The sequence below is a fragment of the Aphelocoma coerulescens genome, chromosome 2 (genome assembly GCF_041296385.1).
Source record: "Aphelocoma coerulescens isolate FSJ_1873_10779 chromosome 2, UR_Acoe_1.0, whole genome shotgun sequence".
In the NCBI taxonomy this organism is placed as follows: domain Eukaryota; kingdom Metazoa; phylum Chordata; class Aves; order Passeriformes; family Corvidae; genus Aphelocoma; species Aphelocoma coerulescens.
Window position 1 is genome coordinate 67259033 of NC_091015.1, and position 23665 is coordinate 67282697.

The window sequence follows — 23665 nt, forward strand, 5'->3', positions numbered from 1 at the left end:
AGACTGATTGCAATGCAAACTGCAGTTCAAACAGATAAATGTTTAGAAAAACAGAACACTAAGAAAACATTTGACATCATATAGAAAGAGATCTGAGAATAAAAAGAGAATATGATTGGTCTATAAATGAATAAAGAGGTAGTGGATCAGGGAGAACAACAGCAAATGGTGGAGGAGGTAAGAGAATAAAGGGGCAACAAAAATACAAACCAACAATTCTAACCTGAAGGGAAGATGAGTGTTAAGGGAGCTTCTGAATTCATCAAGTTCTCTAACTCTGGAATCACCGGATTCTTCCTTCCTCGTCTACCAAAGCAAAACCTGTTGAACTCTAAACACCCAAATGCTCCTACTGTCCCACTTCTACAGATATTGATGGCTGCTAGATCAATATGCAGGTCCAGGCTAGAGCAAGACTCAACACACATTCCAGAGAGACGAGACACACAATAAATACATGGCAATAAGATGACCAGATACACAGACTAACACAAAACCAAATGAGTAACAAGATTCATGTAAAGAGGAATACCAATAGCTAAGTCCTCTTCTTTCTCTTAAGCTCATCAAGACAGAAGCTTAGTGAAGACACACACACACACATACACATATACACAATTCACTCCAAATTCACATGTGCACCACATTCATGAATCTGAAATACTAGCAAAGGCTCTGTCTAATATCCATACCTGGAGAGACTCCTTTCCCAAGTCACTGGCTGAAAACCCTGCGTATTTCCAGAGGCAGATCTCCTCCTACTAGCTATTTAATCCAGCTTTGAAGCAAGCTTGTTAGAAAACTCTGCGCAAACTCTCATCTTTCCATGTGCTGGCATCCAGATCAAGGGGTCCCTATAATTTACGATCCCATTCTCCAGCTGCTCGCACATAGGATACATCAACCTGGTCTCTCAGTTGCTAGCATAAAGACTATGGGCTCTCATGATACGCAGCCAAGCTTCCAGCTGCTGGCACTCAAGAATTCTCACACACTGAACAGAGAATGAGACTATGTGGAAAGATATTAAATCTTAACTATGACAGGATAGACAGTGGACACAAAGTGCACAGATCTCTATCGCATAAGTTGGCCAACAGCTTCATTTGTCCAAATGGCGTCTTTTTATTTTTTATCTTCAGTCGTTTGTCCATGCATCAACCTTGATTCCTCCCAAGTAACCTAACAAAGTATTTTTTCCCCATTAAAGTCACTTGAACCAGCTGGATGCCCTGCACTCACCAAAGCTGCCGTATCACTCCTTTCCGCAGACAGAGGAAAGAAAATATAACGAACAGTTCATGACTTGAGATAAGGACCAGGAGAGGTCACTCACCAAATACAATCACAGGCAAAACAGACTCAACTTGGGGATACTAACTGAATTTATTTCTAATAAAATCAGAGCAGGATATTGAGAAGTAAAATAAATCTTAAAAACACCTTTCCCCCACCCTTCCCTCTTTCCCAGGCTCTACCTCCTGCCCGCCAGTGGTGCAGGGGTCAGGGAATGGGGCAGTTGATCACACATTGTTCTGGCATTTGATCACACATTCCTGTTGCTGCTCAGCGAGAAGAGTCCTTCCCTGCTCCAGAGCTGGGTCCTCCCATGGGGAGCTCTGCATTAATTTCTCCAACACAAGTCAGTCCCATATGCAACAGTTCTCCACAAACTGCTCCAGCATGGGTCACTGTTCCATAGGGCGCTGTCCTTCAGGCAAAGCCTGCTCCAATGTGGTCCCCCCAGAGAGTCACAGGTTCTATCAGGGAACCTGCTCTAGTGCAAGGTCCTCTCTCCACAGGTCTGCAGGTCCCTGCCAGGAGCCTGTTCCAGCACAGGACTCCCACCAGTTCACAGCCTCTTTCAGGCATCCACCTGCTCCAGCGTGGGGTTACTCTGTAGGCTGCAGGTAGATCTCTGTATCCCTGTTGACCTCCATGGGGTACAGGGGCACAGCTGCTTCACCATGGTCTTCCCCAATAGTTGCTATGCTTCAGTACCTGAGCACCTTCTCCTCCTCCTTTTTCATTGATCTTAAGTGTCTGCATAGTTGCCTCTTCTCTCCGGCTGCAATTACATCTGTTCAATAACCTTTCTTACTGTTTAAATATGTTATCACGTATTTAAGATGTTACTGTCATTCCTGATTGGCTTGGCCTTGGCCAGTGGTGGATTCATCTTGGAACCAGCTGGCATTGACTCTGCCGGACATGGGGGAAGCTTCTAGCAGCTTCTCACAGAAGCCAATCCTGTAGTCCCTTGCTTCCAAAACCTGGATGCAAACCCACTACACCCACTGGTCCCAAGTTCAGCTACATCTGTACCCAAATCTGCTATTTCTGCTATCATTAGTGTGGTTACGCCAGCATCACACAACTACCAGAGTTCTGTTGGCCTTGAGAAATTCCGCCCCCTAAAAGGTTCCCTGTACCTCCCATCTCCGATTACTTGTGAAGCTCAGACATCTCTCACCCTTATGGGTGAGGAATAGATGCGAAATTTCCTATTCGAAACTTTTTTCAGCTTTTCAATGTTTTTGCTGTGTTCAGAAACTTCTCAAGTCTGGTTATTTTTTATGATCTGTGTCATCAGTTAAATCTCAGGCCAGATCCTACTCATTTGCCCATGTATCTTGAAGTACAGCAGTTAGTAAAAAGAATTGCAATTTTAGTCTAAGGAGACTAAATTACAATCAATTCCAGCAAATAAGAATGCTCGGGAGAACAAAATGTTATGGGTTAGAAGGAAGAAGCAGAAAGCAAAAGTAGAAAAGATTCAGAATGTCCATGAACTTTCTGTGGAAAGGAAGCATGGGAAAGAGTAGGGCTTTATTGTCCCTCACTACAGGTCTTGAAACAACCTATAATACTCTATGCTTCAAAGCTACAAATCTTCCTTAGTCCAAGAAGACGAAAGACCAGGCACCAAGGTCTCTGGAAGACCTGAATGTTAGACAGCCACACTAGTTGCTTTATATTGATGAGAAGTTATAGGTGAAGAATATTATAATGACAAGTCCCTACTTGCACTAATCAGGATAATGGGGACAGAGTGCAGAAACGCCTGATCCAAAGGGCAGCAATACAGTATCTGAAAACTTCTTTTTTTAAATGCACTGTCTCTAATGCTGACATTTTTTATTTTCACCAAGAGATGTATTCCTGTCTTGAAGTAGATGGGGTAAGCATAAAGAGACCCTGGCACAGAAAGGGACCACACTTATCAGCACTGAGGAAATACACTGGAAAAGTAAAGTACCTGGGAAGCACACAGAGGTGTAGATGCACTCCAGTACTACATCTTGATGTCAGTCCTCACCATTCCTAGCAAAAACAGTAGTGGAGATGAAAGCTGGGGCAAGAAATCCAATCTAATGAGTAGGCAAATGACTTACAGCTGACCATGCCATGGCATTTGATACCATGGCTAATATAAACCAACTGCAAAGTGCTGGCTAGACAGGTGAATCAGAGTCAAGAATAGCCTTCTGAGTGCTGAGAAGGACTCACATCAAGTACAGGGTCAGAATCATATAGAATCCTACAATGCATGCATCTGAAATCTCAACTAGCAGCATCCAGAGAAAGCAAGTGAGACATCTTTAAAGATACTGCTTAATTGATTTATCTCTGGACAGATTCAGAATTGGAAGCTTCATGGACACAGAGGTTTAAGCTAAACTACCATAATAATCTGGTTCCTGAAGTAGGTAGCTACTTTTCCTGTATTCAGAAAAATTTCAGCAGGGAAGATTAACCTCTAGATTGTATCACATTCAACAATGGAGGCAATCCTTAGGTCTCCTTTAATCTGAGAGTGAAATACAATCCTCAAAAATATTGCAGCAATGTGGAGAATTTTAATTACTTTAATTATTAAACCCATGGAATTCAGTGAAGAAAAACAACCGCTCAGAAAAATCTCTGCATTCTGACTCAACTAGACCAGAAGTTACTACCAGGACCCCTGAGACATTAAGATGACTATTTTGCTTTGTAAAGAGAAATGTTCGGACAGAGAAATATTTATTTTTCTAATGAGAGGTACAGTCAACATGCACATCATGCTCATAGGCTATTAAGACAGACTACAATGCTGTTTCAGAGTGAGCTTCAGAGGCTCTAGCACCTTCTCTTTTCCAGCATGTTTCCATGAAAAGTTTTTCTCCATAAAGTGGAGGTCTTTGACTACATCCATGTGCATACAACATAGGAGAGACACATGTACTACTGCAGCTAAGACACTTTGAGCTGTAAACAGTATCCTTACAACCTACACCACCTTTTCTTTCTCCTTTTTACCAATGTGAAATAGATCACATTAACTGGTCAGAGTCAGACAGAGATATAAATGTATTTCTATAATAAATAACAATTATGTACTTTTGCACATAACTCACTTGTTTGCCAGCATGTTTGACAACTGCCCCGATGACAGGGTTCTTCACATCTATGAAGCCCACAGTTGAGTTTACGACCACAAACCAAAGAACACTTATGTTCTGTGTCCTAAGAGAAGGCAAAAAAGAAAAAGCAGAATTGAACTATAAAAGCTATTAGTTATTTTTTTCTCTTTGAGGTCACAATCTACTTCTAATAATAGACTGACAAAACTGTATAGTGCAAACAACAGCTTAGGCCAGATCTATACAGTTTTTCCATCACTGTATGGATACACAATTTTTAAAGCAGATTCTGTTAAGACTTCTGTTACAGACACAGCTACATAGTTTATGCTTCTTCCGTTAAGTAATATGCTTTCCCTCTCCATTCTCCCTGGAACCACTGCATTGACAAAAAGCACCTTTACACTGATTGAAATGCCTTTAGGCTCAAACGCAGTTTTACATTTATAATGACAACTACAAAACAAAACTTGCAAAATAAATGCACACACACAAACTTTTTGAGCATGACCAATACTGCAAATAGAGAATGAAGATGCACAAAAATGGAAAGATACAAAAGAAAAAAAGACTGTTAACATCACAACCAAAATCAAACACATACCACATCAAACAATTTTAAAAAACCACACGTACACTTACCACACAGCAAACTTCATTACACTTGTGTCGTCCACATGATCTTTTCTTGTTGCACCGCTTGTCACACATGAATGTAATAGCAGCTATTAAAAACAAAAAAAAAGTGTCCCAAAAGTCCTAACTTTTAGGTCTTTGCTTACGCTCAGAACAAAAGCTGCAATCACAGTATTATGCTAAGGCTGTTGCAGGGCATGGTCTAGGAGAGACTAACAGAGAGTAAGCCAGCAAGCAAACTTTAATTACTTGTTTGCCCTCACTAATTCCCCATGTGGGCACTTGCCTTTCTTTAAAGAAACCCTTGTTCAAAGGGATTTTGGAGAGCAGACTACATGAACCTAGTTTATTTCCACACAATAGAACAAAGAAAACAGGATATTCTGATACATTGAAGTACCACAAACATCCAATTTAAGACTGCTTGAACTGGTGGGGCAGTAAAAGTCAGCTAAAAACAACTATTGCTATATGCTCATAAAACTACTGCTAAGAAAGAACATCCTTATTACCATACACAGCCAACAAAAGGAATCACTTCTGGACTCCATAAGAGCAAAGTCTTCATAGACAAAAGCTCAAATTAGGAAATATGCACATTACTTCCTTATATATCTTGTAAATAAACACCTCAGTATGACAGGGGTCAATCAAGTAAAGATTTCACTGAGGGGAATTTTGAGATGTTACATCCAGAATACCAAGAAGAATCAAATGGGAACTCTGCCAAGGTCAGATGCAATGACCAGCTGCAAAGATCAGCACCATACAATCTGAAGCAGAATCAAAGCTTGTATTTCCCCAGAAACATAGGGAAGAGCAGATTAAAACTATCACACTGAATCTGAGCTGTGCAAGTTGACCAAAGTTATATAGGATGATGGGGGGAGCAGGAGGGGGATGACAACCTTTTGAATATGGCAGGTGGCATAAGAAACTGTTCAAAATAAAACAGACATTGTCTGAAATCTTTCAGATCAAACGTGAAGAAGTCTTTCCTTACACAGAAGATGAATGAAAACTAAAGATGTTTATTTCAAACCTTTTCCCAAACATAGCAGCATGACCAGCACCTTGAATGAGCAGCAGAAATAACCAATTTGGCATGGAAGTATGGATAAAAGATGCAGTACAGATCAGCTGTTTGCCAACTTTGTCCATCAAACCCCAAATTACTACGAGCTGTTTATAGTTTTTAAAACAATTTTACATTATATATGTATCATAACCTTGTACCTTTATTTCTGAGAAGAGCACATGGGATTTCCTAGGAAGCAAACAGGGAGTCATTAGATTAAAACAGATGAAACAACTGAAACATACTTATCTAGAAAACACTTGGTCACATGAAAGAAGCACACTCAGTTTCCATGTGTATAACACCTCTGTATTCAAAAGTGAAATAAAAACTGGAAAAAAATATCCTCAAATCTTTTAATACAATATTTGTTCCTCAAAGATTCAATAAAAATTAAAAAAAAATGTAGTTTTGTATTCTCCACTGTAAACTGTGTCACTGTCACATCAGGCTTGTCCCAAGAAACCAGAAATTTGCGTAATGGAAACCAATAGAGCTTTCCCAGAGGATACTGACAAGAGTGCATAAATTAGCGTTTTGACCAACTGTCAAAATTGCAAGTCTGACAGAAGAATGGAAGAAAAGAATAAAGAAGAAGCCAAATGTTATGCTCTACAAAGTTATACCTAAAGACCTCAATATGAAAATAAAATGTGATGGATGAAAATAATATTGTTGACATTTTAACCCTTCACCACACCTTTATATTCTAAGCTGACATTTCTGACTATCACATTTTTCATGACTGATTTAAATTATCAGTGTAGTTCACTCTTTTTTAAGAAGCATCTTTCAGGTGTGTGAGAAACTTCATGAACTAAACCCAAAACCTCACTACTTTATTTCAGGACTCAAAATGCAATGTAAAGCCTTCTATCCCATAACTACTTCCAGCAAACTTGTAGGAGAAAACTGTTCCAACGTCTAGTAAACTCTCAGTCATTTCTATGCACCTACTGACTCATATACTCAGAAGCCATCTCTACTTGCAGATGATATATAACAGGTCAGAAAAATCATCAAAGTTTCTGTGATAGTGCCCAAAAATTTCAAAGCTATGATTACAGAAAGTAGCATAGTTCAAAAATATAATAATTACTAAATAACAATAGCTGATGTAATATAAAAATATAATAATTACTAAATAACAAAACATCATATAAATGTACAAAGAATGGGAATCAGTAACAACATAGTCTCTACGAAAACTTCTACAGGAGTCTACAAGCTATTGCTATAAGGTTTTCATTAGGCTGCCTTTCTTCTCTCAGTTTACTCTTGGCAAACTACCATTCCTTGGGCTATATAAATACTCCAGGGTAATATAGGATTTTGCAGACCATTTACACTAACAGAACTCAGTGCAAGCTCTGCCAAAATACTTTTAAAATTGCCTTCATAGTAAATAGCATGTTACCACTTCACAGTATAATCTAGTTACCATCTATCAGTTAGTATACAATGTGGTTCTCGCAACTGAGGAGCAAGAACTGCTTCTTCAGCTCCTTTTTCTCCACAGCTTTAAAAAGCAGTAAGGATTACCTGTTTCCATGGTTACACACTCACCTTTTTTTTGAAGCCACACCTACAATAAATATTTGATGTGTGAGAACATGGTCTACAGTCTCCTTCATGGCAAAGGCTTTCACATGTATGAATGAACTCTAGCAAAATGAAAATACAAATATTAAGAATAAAAAAAGTCTATGACCTGGAACTTCATATTTATCAGGAGCATCACTGGTCAAAGATACTAAGCTTATGTGCAGTTTTATTTCCTGATTTTTATTCCTGATTTCATTATTATGAACAGCCAGACTGCAAAACCTGCAGTAGTTTTTACACTCATTTTGGTTAAAACTCAAAATAACTAATAAAATATTTATTTCTTGAAATTAAACATTTAAAGACCATGGTTTTTTGTTTTGTTTTTAAAACTATTGATATCGAAGGGTTAATCTAAGAACAAGGACTGTGTACTTTTAACAAAAGGAACAGAGGGGGCAGGATCTGCTTACCGAGCAGGGACAGAAGGAAGATAAAGGGACTTTGGAGGCAGGGGGGCGGGGGGGGGGGGGGAGGGTAGTACATTTGGCTTAGGAATGCAACCACAGCCAAAATAAGACCATAAAAAGCCTGAGCCAGGAGGAGGGTTTTATGGTAATGAGCAATTATAATATGTACGAGATTTCTGCAAATTGTGATGCAGATGTATGTAATTAAGGTATGTAAGAAACGCACTTGCAGAGAATCGGAATGCACGCTAGGTGGAGCTATCCCCCCGCATCTGGCGCCGCAATAAAGAATGCCTGCTTCTTAATGCTATGTTGATGTTAAGGAGTTCTATTCACCTGACTTCCGGTGAATTTCAGTGATACTATGAGATACTTCAAATACTCTGATACAGAAATTTGTAATTACCATAGCTACCACAGCTAAGAGGTTTGCCACATGTTTTTCCGCATGATGGGATAGGATCTGTGCAAATTTTACGTTCAACACATCCTAGTTCAAGTAACTTGCTGAGAGGAGTCTGACCACAGGGACAACGATATACAACTTGTGGAAGTCGTGGACAGAGCTGGCAAGGCTGAGGATGGCACACTTGCTTACAGTTGTGCCTCCCACAATTTAATTTTCTGGAAAAAAAAGTAGAAGAAACAAAAGAGAAAACAAGAAAAAAATTAAAAGGGGAATTATCCCAAGAGTATTACAATAAATCACTGTGAGTAGAACAACCTTTTTCTTTTTAAAAGCATTAAGTTATAGTGACCTTACTTGCCACATATATTCTGACATGAGAAACTCCCAAAACCGTCAGAGAATTCTTCCTTTGATCCACACAATACTTCTTTAAAGTTGCTTCCACAGTAACACACTGAAAGAAAGCAATATCCCACAGAAAAGAACACAAGAGAGTATCAGTGACAAAACACCTCCAGCAAATATAAAAAGGTAAAAAGTGAAAAATTTTTAAAGTCAATTTTTAGAAGAATAAAGAAGTTGCTCTTCTTTAGATTTATTTCATCAAGGAACGGTTTTTGTCCTACATAAGTTGGAATTCCAGCATTATTTGTTTTGATAAAGCAGTACTATGTGCACAAAAAGTTTATTTATTAAAGCAATATACATAAGTTAATTATTACCTTAAAAGTTGAGAAAATTAACTTGCCATTTTCTGTATAAACTGTTCTATAAAATTATTTATATACTGGCATACATAGTTAATTTGATTCCCATTCAAATTAAAAAAAATTTAACAGAAATCAAGAGAAGCTTGTTGTAATGTGTTTTCCTGTACCTTTTTCTATTTTTCTTCCATGTACTGTCTAATTAATTCTTATAATTATAGTAGGATCAGTATAATATACTATGATCAGTAGGATCAGAGGACAAGTCAGGTAAGAAAGGATTAGCTAGTCCAAGCCCTTACCTAAAAGCAATGAGATCAGACCACATTACTCAGTGTTTTATTCAGTTGGGTCTTGAAAATCCCCAAGAAAAGATGTTTTCCTTACAGCTAGTTACAAGGAATTTAAGCTCATTGTCTTTCATCCTTCACACATGCATAGGCTGTCTCTGTCTTCTTAAATTACTTATTAGCTACTGAAATGACACTACTCAGCCTTCTCAAGCTAACAAAGTCCAGTATCACCAGCCTGTCCTAATAAGGCACATGCTCCAACAGCCTAATCATCATGGCAGGATTCCAACGATAGATTTTGGTTAAGTAAAAACTGGCACTTGCCTCTTGGTACTGGTTTTTTTCACCTTCTTGTTTTAATTGTATAGGGTGGATATCCGTAAAGCATTTCAGTACTTACCTTGTTGTACTGTCAACTGGCAAGGTGAACATTTTCCTGCATGGCACACTTGAGTACAGCTGTGCTTTCCACAGTTTAAAGTATTTCCACATACATTAGAACAATGAATTTTTGTTGATTGGCCACAGCGAACTGAATGACTGCAGAGAAATGACACCATAGCCTGTCAGCTACCTTGACATCTACACAGTATTTAATAAAAAGGGAAATACATTTTCAGTAAAATGCCAAAGTCTTCGAAAGGCACCATAATTTACTAATGAAAGTCTTTAGGAAATAACACTAGTTTTTCCCTTGCTTCCCCTCTTCCACCTCACTAAAGTAAAACAGTAGTTAGTCTACAGAATTTTTCCTGGGGTGAAAATAGGGGAAAACAACCCAAGGTGACACTAAAACTTGGAACCTGATGTATAAACTCATGTATGAATTGCCAGAAAAGCAGATATTTCTAATCCAGACATCTTTCTGAAGACTTAAACAATCCTAAATCCATTGAGCACAATGAAGATAGGGATATGGGCCTTAACAGTGAGTCAGTAGTCTATGAAAATAACTGAGTTTTTAATTAAATTGTCAAAAAATGGGACAAAATCAATTCTCCTATTTTTTCAATTCTGGATGGCTCATACAATGGCTGTAAAAGGTCTATTTGAAATAGTAATTTTAAAACATCCTAACATCAGTGATGCCATGCCATACACCCTGGATGCTTATACAGTACATATGAAATAACGCTATTTTGAAGCAAGTTTTAAGTATCAAGTGTAGTATCACAAAAACCAGTAATCTGGTGAAGTAGGTAACATCTGGAAAAAATAATAAAACGAAGTTGTTGCATCTATTAAACTTTTAAATGAAAGAAGGAGTCAGAAAAACAACAACAAAACAAACAAAACCCAAACAAAAAAACCACCCCCCAAAACAATAAAGAGGTGATATTACTATGGAAGATAGAATTCAGTAATATACAACCAATCAGTTTTTCTGCTGAAGACAAAGTGCTTTTCCCTACAAATACTGCCACAGAAATTGCAGTACCTTCTTCTGAAAAATTGTGTAGTATTAGATTCAAACTCTGACAAACAATTGTGAAAGTCTGAAAAATCTTTTTTCCAGAGCAAGAATGCTAACACTGAAATTGGTTTATGTTTGTTTTGGTTCTGTAAACAAGCTAAGGCAAACAATTTATTACACAGAATCAGTTCTAGGTAACTAGAAAAAGGGATTCTAAAGATTCAGGCCAACTGATTATAAGAGATCACACATAGTATAGGCAGTACCATATTGCTATTGGCAATGACACTATATGCACCAAACATGCAAGGAAGAGATAGCCTTCAAGTCTGGAATACACTACAGAGTTCTCTGTACAGTTTCTGAGAAAAGCATGTGTTACTTTTGAAATTATTTCTGGAATTAAGTAATTCAAGACCTCATTCTATTCAGACAGAAAAGATGTGAACCTTTTTCTAGTATTTTTTCTGAGTCTTCTAGCAAATAAAATGAATACATACTAGTACAGGATTTCAAAATCAAACCAATTCACAGACTGCTCAGACAATTCAGCTACATGTATCATAAACTGACAAGTTTTTGTTTGTTATTTTGACTTTCTTTCTTGAAAAATTGAAAGTAACTGCATTTTTTCAAAATATAAAATTCCCCAGATTATTTTAACCACAAATAAAAGTTAATGCTCAGATTGAACTTTGTTCAGCATATTTTGAATAAACTGCAAGGAAGAAAAAAATTAATATATAAAATTCTAAACTGTTCTTTTGTTTGTTTATAATAACTAAAATTTGTTTGCATAGTGGAAGCACTCTCACCTTGTTTGTCCACATTCACAAGTTTTTGTCACAAAGGCTGGGCACGAAGGGCAAGGTCCTGGGTGGCACAGACTTAAAAGTAAGTCAAAAAAGCAAAGTTACATTTAGCTTTATTACACTCCCAGAGACACAATCCAGCATAACCCAACCCTAAGTGTATTATCAGAACATTATACAGGACTCCTACACTCACTCCTGCAGGGTATGAAAGCAGTCTTAACACAAGAAAAAATTATTTGATTATGACAGTTGTATCAGTCTCAAAGATCGCTAATGTTGAAGGAAAAACTGTACTCCTGCCGCTGTCAAATCAACAGTACTATTAACAAATCAACTATGCTACTGACACATTTGATATTTTGCATTTCACCATTTCACCAGCAAACATGCATCAACTCAACTGTGTTCATCATTGATAATAACCAAAACAATCATCTTATGTCCAAACCATTAACATATTTATTTCCTTGGTGATCTTAAACACATTAAAGATAAAACCTTCTCTGTTAATTTCTTCCTTTGAGCTGGTGGTTTTATCTTTGAACTCAGCACTTCTAGTGCCACCGGCAAGAGGTGTTGCTCCTCTTCCTGTAAGGTACCACATGGGAGACACAGCAAGTCTGCCTCAGTTTTTTTTCTTACCATCAAGAGAAGTTTCCTGTGAGTGTCATCAATTCTGGTCCATGACCAGATCTTACCTCCTACTTCAAGAAACACGAGATATTCCCTATCTGCATGTAAGACCTTAGTTGGGTACAGACAAGCCCAAGTTTGTGAAATTATACTTAACTAACTCTTGCTTAGCCAGCTCCCAGTTCCCTTCATTTGTAAAAACAGCAGCTCTCATTTGGAGCAATTATTATTGGCCAGGACTGACCAGCACAGACATCCTAGCCAAAGAAAAAGAAAAAACCCAGAAACACCAGAAATGCCCATAAACACAGACTACCCAGTTACATGGTAACTACTAAATTCCTCAAGGACAGTAACTACAAGTACTAATTAGTACACCAGTTACTACAGTCATATGCTATATAGTTGAGTCATGCCTCAGCTTGTCAACAGTGGCCTGTCTTCCTTTCTTCCTCTACTGCTCCTCTCAGCTGACAAAATAAGGCCTAATCTATCACTCAACCTATGCCAGCTCTAACAGTAAAGCCAAGCAATTACACAATAAATGAATTCAAAACAATGAAAAACCCCCCATCACATAAAGCAAATCCAAAAAACAAATTACCAAAACCACTACAACCCTCCATCTTTTGATAGGTCAGTTTTACGACACAGTGAAGAGTTGGAAAAGCACTAGAGCAGGCACAAAGAAATGGAGAAAAAAAAGCAGAACTGGATGGGTACACAGGAAAGCAGGAAGAAAGCAAAACTATGGAATTAATTAAAACTGTATTGTGGAACTTCAGACAATGAGAATTAACATGCTTTCTGCAATATACAAGAAAACCAATCTTACAAGAAAACCTCTTGTAAAAGGACTGCACTATATATTTCACTGTCTTGACTTTGATTCTCACGGATCCATGTAGGATTCTAAAGGCTGGATGCCAACTTATAAACTTAGCAATCAGATTGAAGTAGATAAAAATTCAAAATACTATGATCTAGGTCGTAATTTGGAGAAGTGAGAAGGCCCACCATCTTCAGAAGTCTTGTCATGTTAAGTTTTTTACCTGGTCTATTATTTCTCTCAACACTCTCATATTCAAGCAGTGTTAAGGTTTCTTCCATAACCCCATTTCTGGCACACTTTCTGATGATACTCTATCACACAACAGCAATTTATACTGATCACAAATATTTTAAAGTTGTAAATACTGGTAATAGTAGACTAGAGTCTTATAGCAAGATGCCTTTTGTTAGAACAGTATCGCACAATTAATTTTCAGACATCTCAAAGTTTTGACAATATGTGTTTCTGAGACAGTTTTCTGACCTCTTGTTAATATGAACAGAAAAATTCTAGTAATGCAAAAACTAATGCTTTGAAATCAAACTTCTGACTTTAGAACTAAGTATTCTTTGTGCATCCCTATTGATACACGTGCTAAAATCTCTGGTACAATTTAGTTTAGGTAGAAGCTACAGTATGGCTATAGTTCTAGGATATACTTGATCCATACAACAGCAGTTAAGATTGAAATTCAAATTTCATTCAGCACAGAGACATGCACAGAAAGTTTGCAGTCAGGAAGCTCTCAAAGCGGTTAAGAAGTCTGCTTATTTCTGATTGGGCAAAAAATATGTCCATGAACATATGCCTCCCAAGATGAAGGCCTGCAGCTGGTCTCCAAGAGAATCAGAGTTCTGTTCAGGGTATCAGCTACATCAAGTATAGTCTGAAAAGTTCATCTGATCTAGCATCATTCTATAAATTAAGAAAATACCTATGACACTTAAATGAAATATAATACAAATCTTTGTGCATAAATACATAATACATAAATATAAATCAGATTTAGTAGAGAAAAGAAATCTAATACAACATTTTCATGTATGGGAAAGAAGTATTAAAGAATTATCCTGACATTCAGTAAAACGTTACAATAGATTTGAAATTATTAAATAAAAAGTTCAGAGTAAAGTTCTAGTAAAGTTCCGAGCTTTAGCAAATCTTGGAATAAGTGCCAGATGACAATATATTTGTTGGAATGACTGAAGTTTTTGACTGTGTACCAAGAACAGAAACAACTTCTTCTATTAAAAATTTCCAAACCCAGAAACATGAACAGATATTAAGGACCAACTTCTATACATGGAAATTGAAGCTATATAACAAAATATAAGTTATGTTTCTGACTTGCAAGCATATTTATACATTGAAAAAGATCATATAATGGTGTTAATCTTAGCAATGTTACTACACTACTAAAAAAATTCTAATGTAAAACATCCAAAATTGGAAACAGAGGTGCTCTCCTTTGCCTCTCTTCACTGAATTATACTAATAAATGTTAGCAAAACCAATCTGAGTTATATATACTGATCAAAATCTCCATGAGAGATTCTGGATAAACTATCTGATGGTCTCAACAAATAAAGAAATGCAAATACCCTTTTATCCTCAATAGTTTACAAGCGAAAAAAAAGAAAAAGAAACAAAGGAAAGAAGTAGTCTTTCAGTTTAACCAAGTACCACTGATCTCAAATTAAGATACTCAAACATTACTACATGAATAGCAGCACCTAAAACATCTAGTGGACCATTGAACTTGTTCAGAGTTACTTCCAGACACTATTATTTCTCTACTTCAATGAAAATTCTTGAAACCAAGTCAGACAGCTGGTTCAGTTCCTAAAATATGATAGAAATATTGCTACAACTCTTGTAGACCTCCTGTTCATGCTCTCATATGAACTCACTTTAGACATACAAACACAAATAGCCTCCATTTCTTTCAGCTCAACGATAAACCTCTACAGGTTCTGAATCTCTAAGCATATCCTGGAGTCAAAAAAATAAGCAAATACAGTCTTTAGAAATTTTCTCTAAATCATTTCAATGCTTATATGATAGGCATTTACTTACATGTTACAAAGATGCGGGCAGTCCAAACACTGCCTCTTCTTTCCACAAAGTTCCCCACAGCTATGTGGGATTTCATTTCTATTCCATTCAGGATTATGCACCTTACCTAAACCACGTCAAAGACAGAAAGATATTTATTGCTTTGAGTACCAGACTGCATTTGTGAAAAATATCATACCAAAGAGAAAACGTGGTATTTTAAATACTGGCAAGTAGTCTTCTTTGACAAAAAAATTACACAAATGTTTACATTTTTCTGTACTGATATATACTCAACTTCTTTAAAAGAATTTACCATCGGAAGACCAAGCTCCAGAAGAGTCTTTCCTTCTATACTCTCAATCAGCAGACATGCAGGTAGCTGATACTTTACATTAAATTAAACTGATAAAATACATGAAAACTAAAAGCCCCCTATAGTTGGTCAGGCTGCACAGTAGCTAAGAAAACTGAAGGGTGAAACTCCCTTGCTGTCTCAACGCAGCAGAGAGAAAAAAAAAGGAACAAAGTAAAAAGATATGACTCCCAGAAAGTAAGGTCTACCTGGTATGGTAAGGGGGAATAGGGAATTAAATGCGTGGGCAAATTATGAAAGTCACTTCTATAAAAAGAAGCAGACTCTACACTAATCTAAATATTAAAGGTTGATGAATTTTCATGAATGAAGCAGAAGTCTTAAACAAGAGGTATGTTAGCTTCAAGTATTCTGTATTTCAGATAAGTACTAAACCATATTCTAACTAATCTGAGATGCTATCATCAAATCTCATAGCTCTAAGTGCATGAGATGATCATCAGGGTTAAGGTTAGCTGCCATCATTAACACTCTCTTGGCAAGCGAGGAATTAAATTAACAGTCAAGCAACTGAGCCAGTGTTACAAATTTGAGTTGTGATGATCAAAAGCAGCAAGAAACAATTACATAATTTTAACTCTTTAATATACCTATGTATATTCTACAAGTATTAAGTTAGGAAAATGTGAATAAACGCTACAGATAGCATTTATTCACGTGAGTTTCAATTAAACTAATTGAATACCCAGGAAAGTCCCAAAAATCAGAAGCTTCAGAAGAAAAATAAGCTCAGAATTTCCTCATGAAAGTGTGAAAAAAAAATCACACTTAACCAAATTCAGTACATAATTAGTACCTTGCATAAAATATAAGATAGCTTTGCATAAGCAACTGATGACGTCCAAATTAAGTATCATTAATGTAAAATCATCTACAGAAGATTAAACTCTTATGTTAATCCATGGTGCTCCGCAAGCAATAATTCTGCAGACAATTTAAGGTTCTTACCATAGATCTCCTAAACCATGAAATGGTCTTTAGGCTCAGGAGAATTTCTTTCTGTTTAACAGACAGATGTCTTGTCTTAAAAAGTCTAATTTTCATTTGGTCTAATTTACATTCATGGTCAGTTCATTCTAACGGAATTATTATCCCTATACTCATAAGATTTCACAATTGTCATGCAAAAACTCTGTCTTAACTGCATTGCACTGTTTCTAACGGATTCACTGACACATTTAGGTAAAATGATAAAACTCTCCTATTTTAGCAAATCTATCTTTTTTATGGCAAGTTTACTGACAAAGTTTCTGTCTCAACTTCAGAACGTTCTATTTTCTAGAAAGTGAGGTGAAAGTTTCCAGTGACTCTGATTTAAGGAAATGAAAACTATGCAAAACCAATACAGATTACAGAAGTGTAGATTCCAAACAAAACTTATTGACATCTATGCAATTAAGTAAAGTAATTAATATCTCCTTTTTGTTTTATATTTATGGCTTGGTGAATGCTGTACTCATGCCATTTACTTTTTTTATTAAACACATATCTACATAGAAGTCTGAAAAGCCTGAATATTAATTCCTATTTAAGCTCTATGTGTCCCTGAACAACATAAATCACAAAACTGCTGTATCAATTTAAAGGTTTAGGCAGTTGTATCCTTAAGTTGTATATTATTTTGGTGTATCTTGCCACAAAGAAAGACATAACACATGCAGGTTATTCCATTCCTTCTACAGAAGGAAAGCTTTCAAGATACCAGCCAAAATCTATCATTATTTCATAAAAGGCACTATTTTTACATAATGATATGAAAATATTTACCATGTGGGACTTAGTATTTCTTTCTTTTTATTTTTCAAGTGGCATATGTGTGATTCTCTGTGCAGCCACCTTCCAGTGTCAATAAAATTTTAAAAAAATTGAGTTCCAGGTATGTAAGCAAACAAGCACCAATACTGAAATTCATATTAACAAAATAGAATCAAAATGACAAAACTGTTTTTCTTTGCAAAAGCAAGTGAGAAACTCACCACAGAAACAAGTGTAAGTTTTAGGAACTTGCACAGAAGCATTCTGACAAGCTGGACATCTCCAACCGCTATTGCCATCTGTAGATAAAAAAAATATTAAAAAGACTTGATATAAATAAAAGACCTAATCTGCAAGCCTAGAATAAATTCTTCTGCTTTGTTTCTTACCACAGCTGCAAATACATTAAGTTTTCCACTTACTCAGAGGCAGTGAAAAAACAGGTTAATAAAAATACATTTTATACAGCATCAACATCAACACAGCCATGGTATTTCATTTGAAAAGGCTCCAACTTTTTATTGAAGCAAAGCCAAATGTTAAAATTCCAATTTTTCTATTATCATATGCCCTGTTATAAGACATACAGCGTAGAGTACAGTCTTCACCATATCTAAACTGAGGAAATTGGTGAGGAAAACATAATTACCTCACACAAAAGCACCACCTGTACTTTCCTTTTCACTATCCTCTCCTGAGTTTATGTGTTTTGTAGAAGACCAATTTAGTGTTGCCTCGCATCCAGAATAAACCAGTGTTATATAAACCAGAATAATCTAATTTATTTATTTAAAGTTGATAATACCTAGATATTAGGACATTATTCTTCAAGTTATTTTATTATATAGTAGTTCTCTTGTTTCTGTGTTTCAGGAAGGTCCTGGTTAGCAGTAAAGGAAGAAGAGTAAAGTGTAAGAAAAGTGACATTAATGAACATTTTTCCCCAGTTCAGTACACATCTTGCTAATAAGAGTATGAGTCTGAGAGCACTACTGAACACAAAAGGGGTCATAGAGAAGAGATATATATTTTTATATTGATATATAGATATTAAAAAAAAAACCCTGATTAACACTTTCTCTCAATCAATTCAGTGCTGGTAAATTAATAAAACTGTGATTTTAGAACTATTCTTCACTATTAAGAAATCTGACCAAGATTCATGATAATTTCATGTTATGAAAGCAGAAGGGATTGCAAACAGGAAACTATACCTATGACAAGACAATTGCAGTGCAATGACAGGCACACCTCAGTTCACCTTCAATTGGGTTGAACACTTCTTATGTTAACCATCATAATGCACAATTAAAATTATTTTCACAAACTGAAATGACCCAAATTACAGACTGTCTTGACAGTTTAGAAATGCAACCCTAATGCATGCCTATTCTTTTCAGTATTTCATGCCTATTCATACCCCTGTCTTGGTTTAACAGCCTGGTTTTTGGTGGGGGCAGAAGCTGCTCGAAGCTTCTACTATGTCCAGCACAGAGCCAATTGCTGAAGGCTCTGACAATGGGCAGGTTACTAGCCCAATTAGAGAAGTTGGCAATGGCTCTCTGATGACATATTTAAGAAAGAAAAAACCCCCAAAAACGCAGGAAGCTCTTCTTCTCCCTCCCCTCCAAGGGGTGGAGAAGCAGCTGCCGGGGCCCTTCCCGGTACAGCGGTTGGGGCCGTGTCACCAGGGGGTCATCCCGGCAACACAAGCAGCCATGCAGCCAAGACCATGTGGCCAGGATCAGTGCCAGGAGCACCCATGCAGCCGGGCGCGGGGTCATGGCCAAAATTGCACGGCCAGGGCGGCACGGCCACTGCTATCTCAGCATAGCTTGCAACGAACTTTACTTGCTTAGCCACTTGTAACCAGCCATGCTGTGGACAGAAGAGCAGGGGCAGCAGCAACTTTTCATGTTTTGGTGCCCCGCATGAGGAGAGATGCTGAGTGGAGCTGGTGGCCGGCATGGCCCGCGTGGTGCCGGCAGGGACCGTGTGGCCAGCAGCAAGGGGCATGGCAAGCAGTTCCCCGATGCGAAGCCCAGACAGGATCAACCTTTCAGCATTGTAGAACTCTATAAAAACTTTTCAATTGATAGAACTTGAGAACAGACACCAATTCTCTCCCGAGTCAGAGAAAAGGCAAAGGTGAGGAGAACAACAGGGGGACACTAAGGTCAGTGCAAAAGAAGGAGGGAGAAGTTGGAACTGAGATTCTTCTGCAAGCCATGGTGAGGACTATGATACAACAAATTGTTTCCCTGTAATTCATGAAGTGCATGGGGGGATGCAGAGATCCACCTGCAGCCCATGAGGAAAAGTGCCCATGCTGGAGCACGTGGATGCTGAAAAGCTGTAATCTAGTGAGGAACTTGAAGAGAGAGAGAAGACCCTTTCTTCCAGAGATAGAGAGCCCTTGCTTCCGAACTAGAACAGCTTCTCCTTAGAAGACTAAACCCCATGAACTAAAATGACTCATGATGTTCAGTTTTGGGAAGGCTACACCATTCATTGGACGACTCATGTTACAGCAGGTCGGGCGGGGCTGCTATTCCTGAAAATTAAGACCACGCTAGAAAATTCGCAGAGAACTTTCTCCTGTGGGAAGGATCCCATGGCACAGCAGAAGAAAGAAACTCTTTTCCCTAAGCGTACTGAGGAAAGATTTCTAGGAAGTGGAACGACTGACAAAAAACTCATGTTTTGTCTCCTTGCACAGTTGGTGGGAAAGAGCGAGGGGCTGGGAAGAAATTAAGTGTTCTAAAGGTTTATTTTAGTTCTCATTACCTTTTTTACTTTTAATTCGGTTAATAGTAAATCTTCTTTATACTGTTTAAGTTGTGAACCAGTTTTGCCTTAGAGTGTTTTTCCCCTAATCCTTACCTCAGCCATGAGGCCTTCATTTTTTCCCCTCCTCTGCTTAGCTATAGCAGAGAAAAATGAGTGAATAGCTTTTCATGGGTGCCTGGCTTCTAGTCAGTGTCAAACCCCGACAAACCCTCTTTATCCTGGCTCATATTACTGTGCCACCAAGACTGCTGCAGAGATCTGTACTATTATGGGCTGAGCAGCTGTAGGACAATGGCACAACGCATATCCTCTCACATTTATGGTCAAGACCAATCTGTATTTCCTAAGACTTTTTTTGTTTTGACTGCTAGAAACTGAAGGATCTCAGAAGAAGCATCTCAGAGAGAAGTATTGAAAGCTACAGGCAAAAACTGGCAGCAGACGACTAAAAGGCGTATTTGCTGACAAAACTGTAAACACCTTATGTGGCTCCTCCTAAAGCCAGCATACTAAATACTACGGGATTCCTTGTGGAATTACAGTATAGTACAGTACATTATACTTAAGTACTGCATTAACAATTTCTTTCATTCTTATTCCATGTTATGTTTTCAAAAGCTGTAAAGATAAGTGTCTTGGTTTGAAAGACAGGTGTCTGCTAAGGAAGGCAGAAGCCTGCCTTGGAATGGCAGATGTAACCCCTTTCCCTCCGAGTTATTATAATTTTGAAATCAAGGGCTTTTAGGCAAAGATGTGGGAAATAGGAATAACAGTTCTTTACTATTATATATATAACCAGTCAAACAAACAACAATAACTATGGCAGTAACAGCAAACAATCACAAACCCAGTCCCAGCCTTCTCGGCTGTTGGGCCCTTTTTTCCGCTCGGGTGCAGTTCTGCTCGCAGCCGGCAGGGGCACTAGCGGTTCCCGGTGAGCAGGGCATGTGCGATGGTTTCCCTGCAGCTGCAGGGGGCGCTGTGGAGCGAGCTCAGGGAGCACGTGGCACTGGTGCCCTGGGATCCCGAGAGGGATGGAACAAAGGTTTCACGAACCCCTGGACAGCTGGCCCTGGTGTCCGGCTGGACCTTCGGGAGCAGCAGGCTGGAACGGCAGGCTGGAGCAGCAGGCTGGAGCAGCAGGGATGAGCAATGAGCACAAATCCCAGGTGGCAGACGCGATGTATCCAAGCGGGGAACCCCCCCCGGAGGTCTAGGCAGGCAGGCCGAGCACGGCTACAACGCAGCGAAGGCTCGAATCAGCGGCAGGACAGGGCGGCCACAGCCCAGCCTCCAGCGGGGTAGGGAAGGTGGGCCAGGGGTTCTGGGATCTTTCGCCGCAGAAAGAAAAACGGCCGAAAAGAACCAGCAGCTTCTCTCCCCGAAAAAGAACCAGCAGCTTCTCCCTCTGAGAATGCCAAGAGTGAACTGACCCCACACCCAGGTGAAACAAAGGAGTAGCCAGGCCCACCCCACCTCCAGTGGGCAGCTCTTTTGTCTTTCCTTAAGCACCCAGTGATTTGTCGTCTTAGTAACAGAATGGGGGAAAATTCCTTTAACAGAAAAAAAAACTAGACCTCTTAAAACTCCAACATTATAAGTCTACCCTGAAAGCTTCAGGAGGCGAGCAGAAGACCTCTCCTATCAACAACTCCCCTGGAGCTGGATGCCTAGTCCTCTACAAGAAGCAGTTTCTCTAGAGTATAGTGAAGGTCCCCATAAAATAGGAACCTACTGCAAGACATATTTTCTTCTTCATCATCATTGATTATCTTTACTTTAATATATGTTCACCCCCAAGGGATAAGCATGGTTGCCTTCCTCCAAAATTAGAAGTAATAGAAGTTTTATTCCAGGATTCAGGTGCAATTACAGTAGCATAGAATGATAGTAGAATGTTGCCTGACATTTGTAAGAAGTGGTCCTGTAAGCACTCCTTACAAATCCTGATTACTAAAGAAAGTGAGAATGAGGATGATCCTACAGAAAGAACATTCCACTTTCATGAGTCTTCTCATGAACAGGAGTGAAGTAGGCAGAATTCCAACCAAAGACACCAAAAGGACAGTCATCTAAGCAGAATCAACATACCTCCTTCCCTTTTACTAGAGATTGTTTTAGCAATTGCTATCCTCTCCTTCCTTCTCAGATAAAAAGATTCCTTACTTGAAACTATTTTTCAAAATTTTTGGTAATTTCTATTCTGACCACTGAAACTCAGAAGTTTAGAAGTGCTGTGTTAGAGGCCAGCATTTGACTGGTACAGATCACTAGCCCACTTGGAAGTGGAGACCAAGGGCAGAATAGAAGTTGTAATAACTCAAATATCTCCAAGCCTTCCAGTCAAAATGGAAATACCAGTAAAACTATCTTCTCTACAAAGAAGGGACAAAATTACTTAAATTTTTGTTCTATCTGTTTAAGGGCACAAGTTAAACACCACTTAACCACCAGGTTTTAAAAGAAGTAAAAAAAGGAAGGGGGCAAACGACAACAATTTCCCCTTTATAAGCAAAGATCTTGTGTGCAGGGTAGGTATTTTTGTCAGATTGACCTTAGGTATGTGATACCTTAAGGTCACATTCCTTCAAGACATAATTCAAAATTTTAGTAAAATGCTTTCTTCCTTATAAGAAAGAATCTTTCCACAAGATGGCAAAGTGATGCCCAGCATAGCTCCTCCTCCTGACCAGGACATCTCCAAGATACAATAAAAATCCATTCTCTAGTTCTGAGTGCTGCAGACAATCTACAATTGTAGAAATAATGATGGGAAAAACATGTGTTAATGTGTTCACAAATGACTCGATCTGGAAGAATGGGTGTGGGGGTCTTCACTAATGATACAAGAAATGGGTATTAACTTCTTCACACGTGACTCAATCTGAAAGGACCAATCATGTTCTGGAAGAATGGGTGTGGGGGTCATTACAAACATAGAGCTGCCTGTCAGGGTCTCTTCCGCCTGCCATGCAGCCCTGGGAGAGGGGCCCTGAGGGCACAGACACACGGGGTTTCCTGAGCCCCTGGTCAGCCTCGTTCCCCATTGGTTGGTTTGTGTTTCCCTGCGCGAGCAAGGACCCTGAGTCCAGACTGTGAGAGTTCCTCGGCAGATTCCGGCCATGCAGCTGGAGAAATAAGCATCTCTGAAACATCTACCAAGAATCTGTCCACATATATATTTCCTTTCCACGGGACTCCTGGTTTGATATAGGCGTGTTACAGTATCCCCGCTGTAACAGCCGCCCAAGTTTGTTGCAGAGCCAAGCACAGCTTGAACTTCTGAATTTTGGGAAAAAACGCACAGGCTTAATAGACTTACGAATATTAGCTTCTCCACCCAGGATGGGCTTACAGCTAGTTTTAATGGTCATACAATGCGTGAGGGGAGTGCAGGGGAGGATACATGTTCAAGGGGGAATATTTAGTAGGCAGTTTGGGAGGTCTGTAC

General features: G+C 38.5%; 1 protein-coding gene across 8 annotated transcripts in view; it reads right to left on the reverse strand.

Annotated features, from left to right (window-relative positions):
• The window catches only part of NFX1 (nuclear transcription factor, X-box binding 1), a 110126-nt gene that overhangs the window by 32368 nt on the left and 54093 nt on the right, over positions 1-23665 (reverse strand). For all 8 annotated transcript variants that reach the window (XR_011149085.1, XR_011149086.1, XM_069007871.1 and 5 more), the window contains 10 exons: positions 17646-17723; positions 15315-15420; positions 11774-11845; positions 9945-10084; positions 8899-8998; positions 8542-8759; positions 7687-7784; positions 6279-6309; positions 5049-5131; positions 4401-4509 (listed from right to left, as the gene is read on the reverse strand). Coding sequence is in view for 6 of the 8 variants with exons in the window: in XM_069007871.1 (XP_068863972.1) it covers positions 4401-4509; positions 5049-5131; positions 6279-6309; positions 7687-7784; positions 8542-8759; positions 8899-8998; positions 9945-10084; positions 11774-11845; positions 15315-15420; positions 17646-17723 (1035 nt within the window). In the remaining 2 variants the exon portion in view is untranslated. The remainder of the gene's footprint in view (positions 1-4400; positions 4510-5048; positions 5132-6278; positions 6310-7686; positions 7785-8541; positions 8760-8898; positions 8999-9944; positions 10085-11773; positions 11846-15314; positions 15421-17645; positions 17724-23665) is intronic.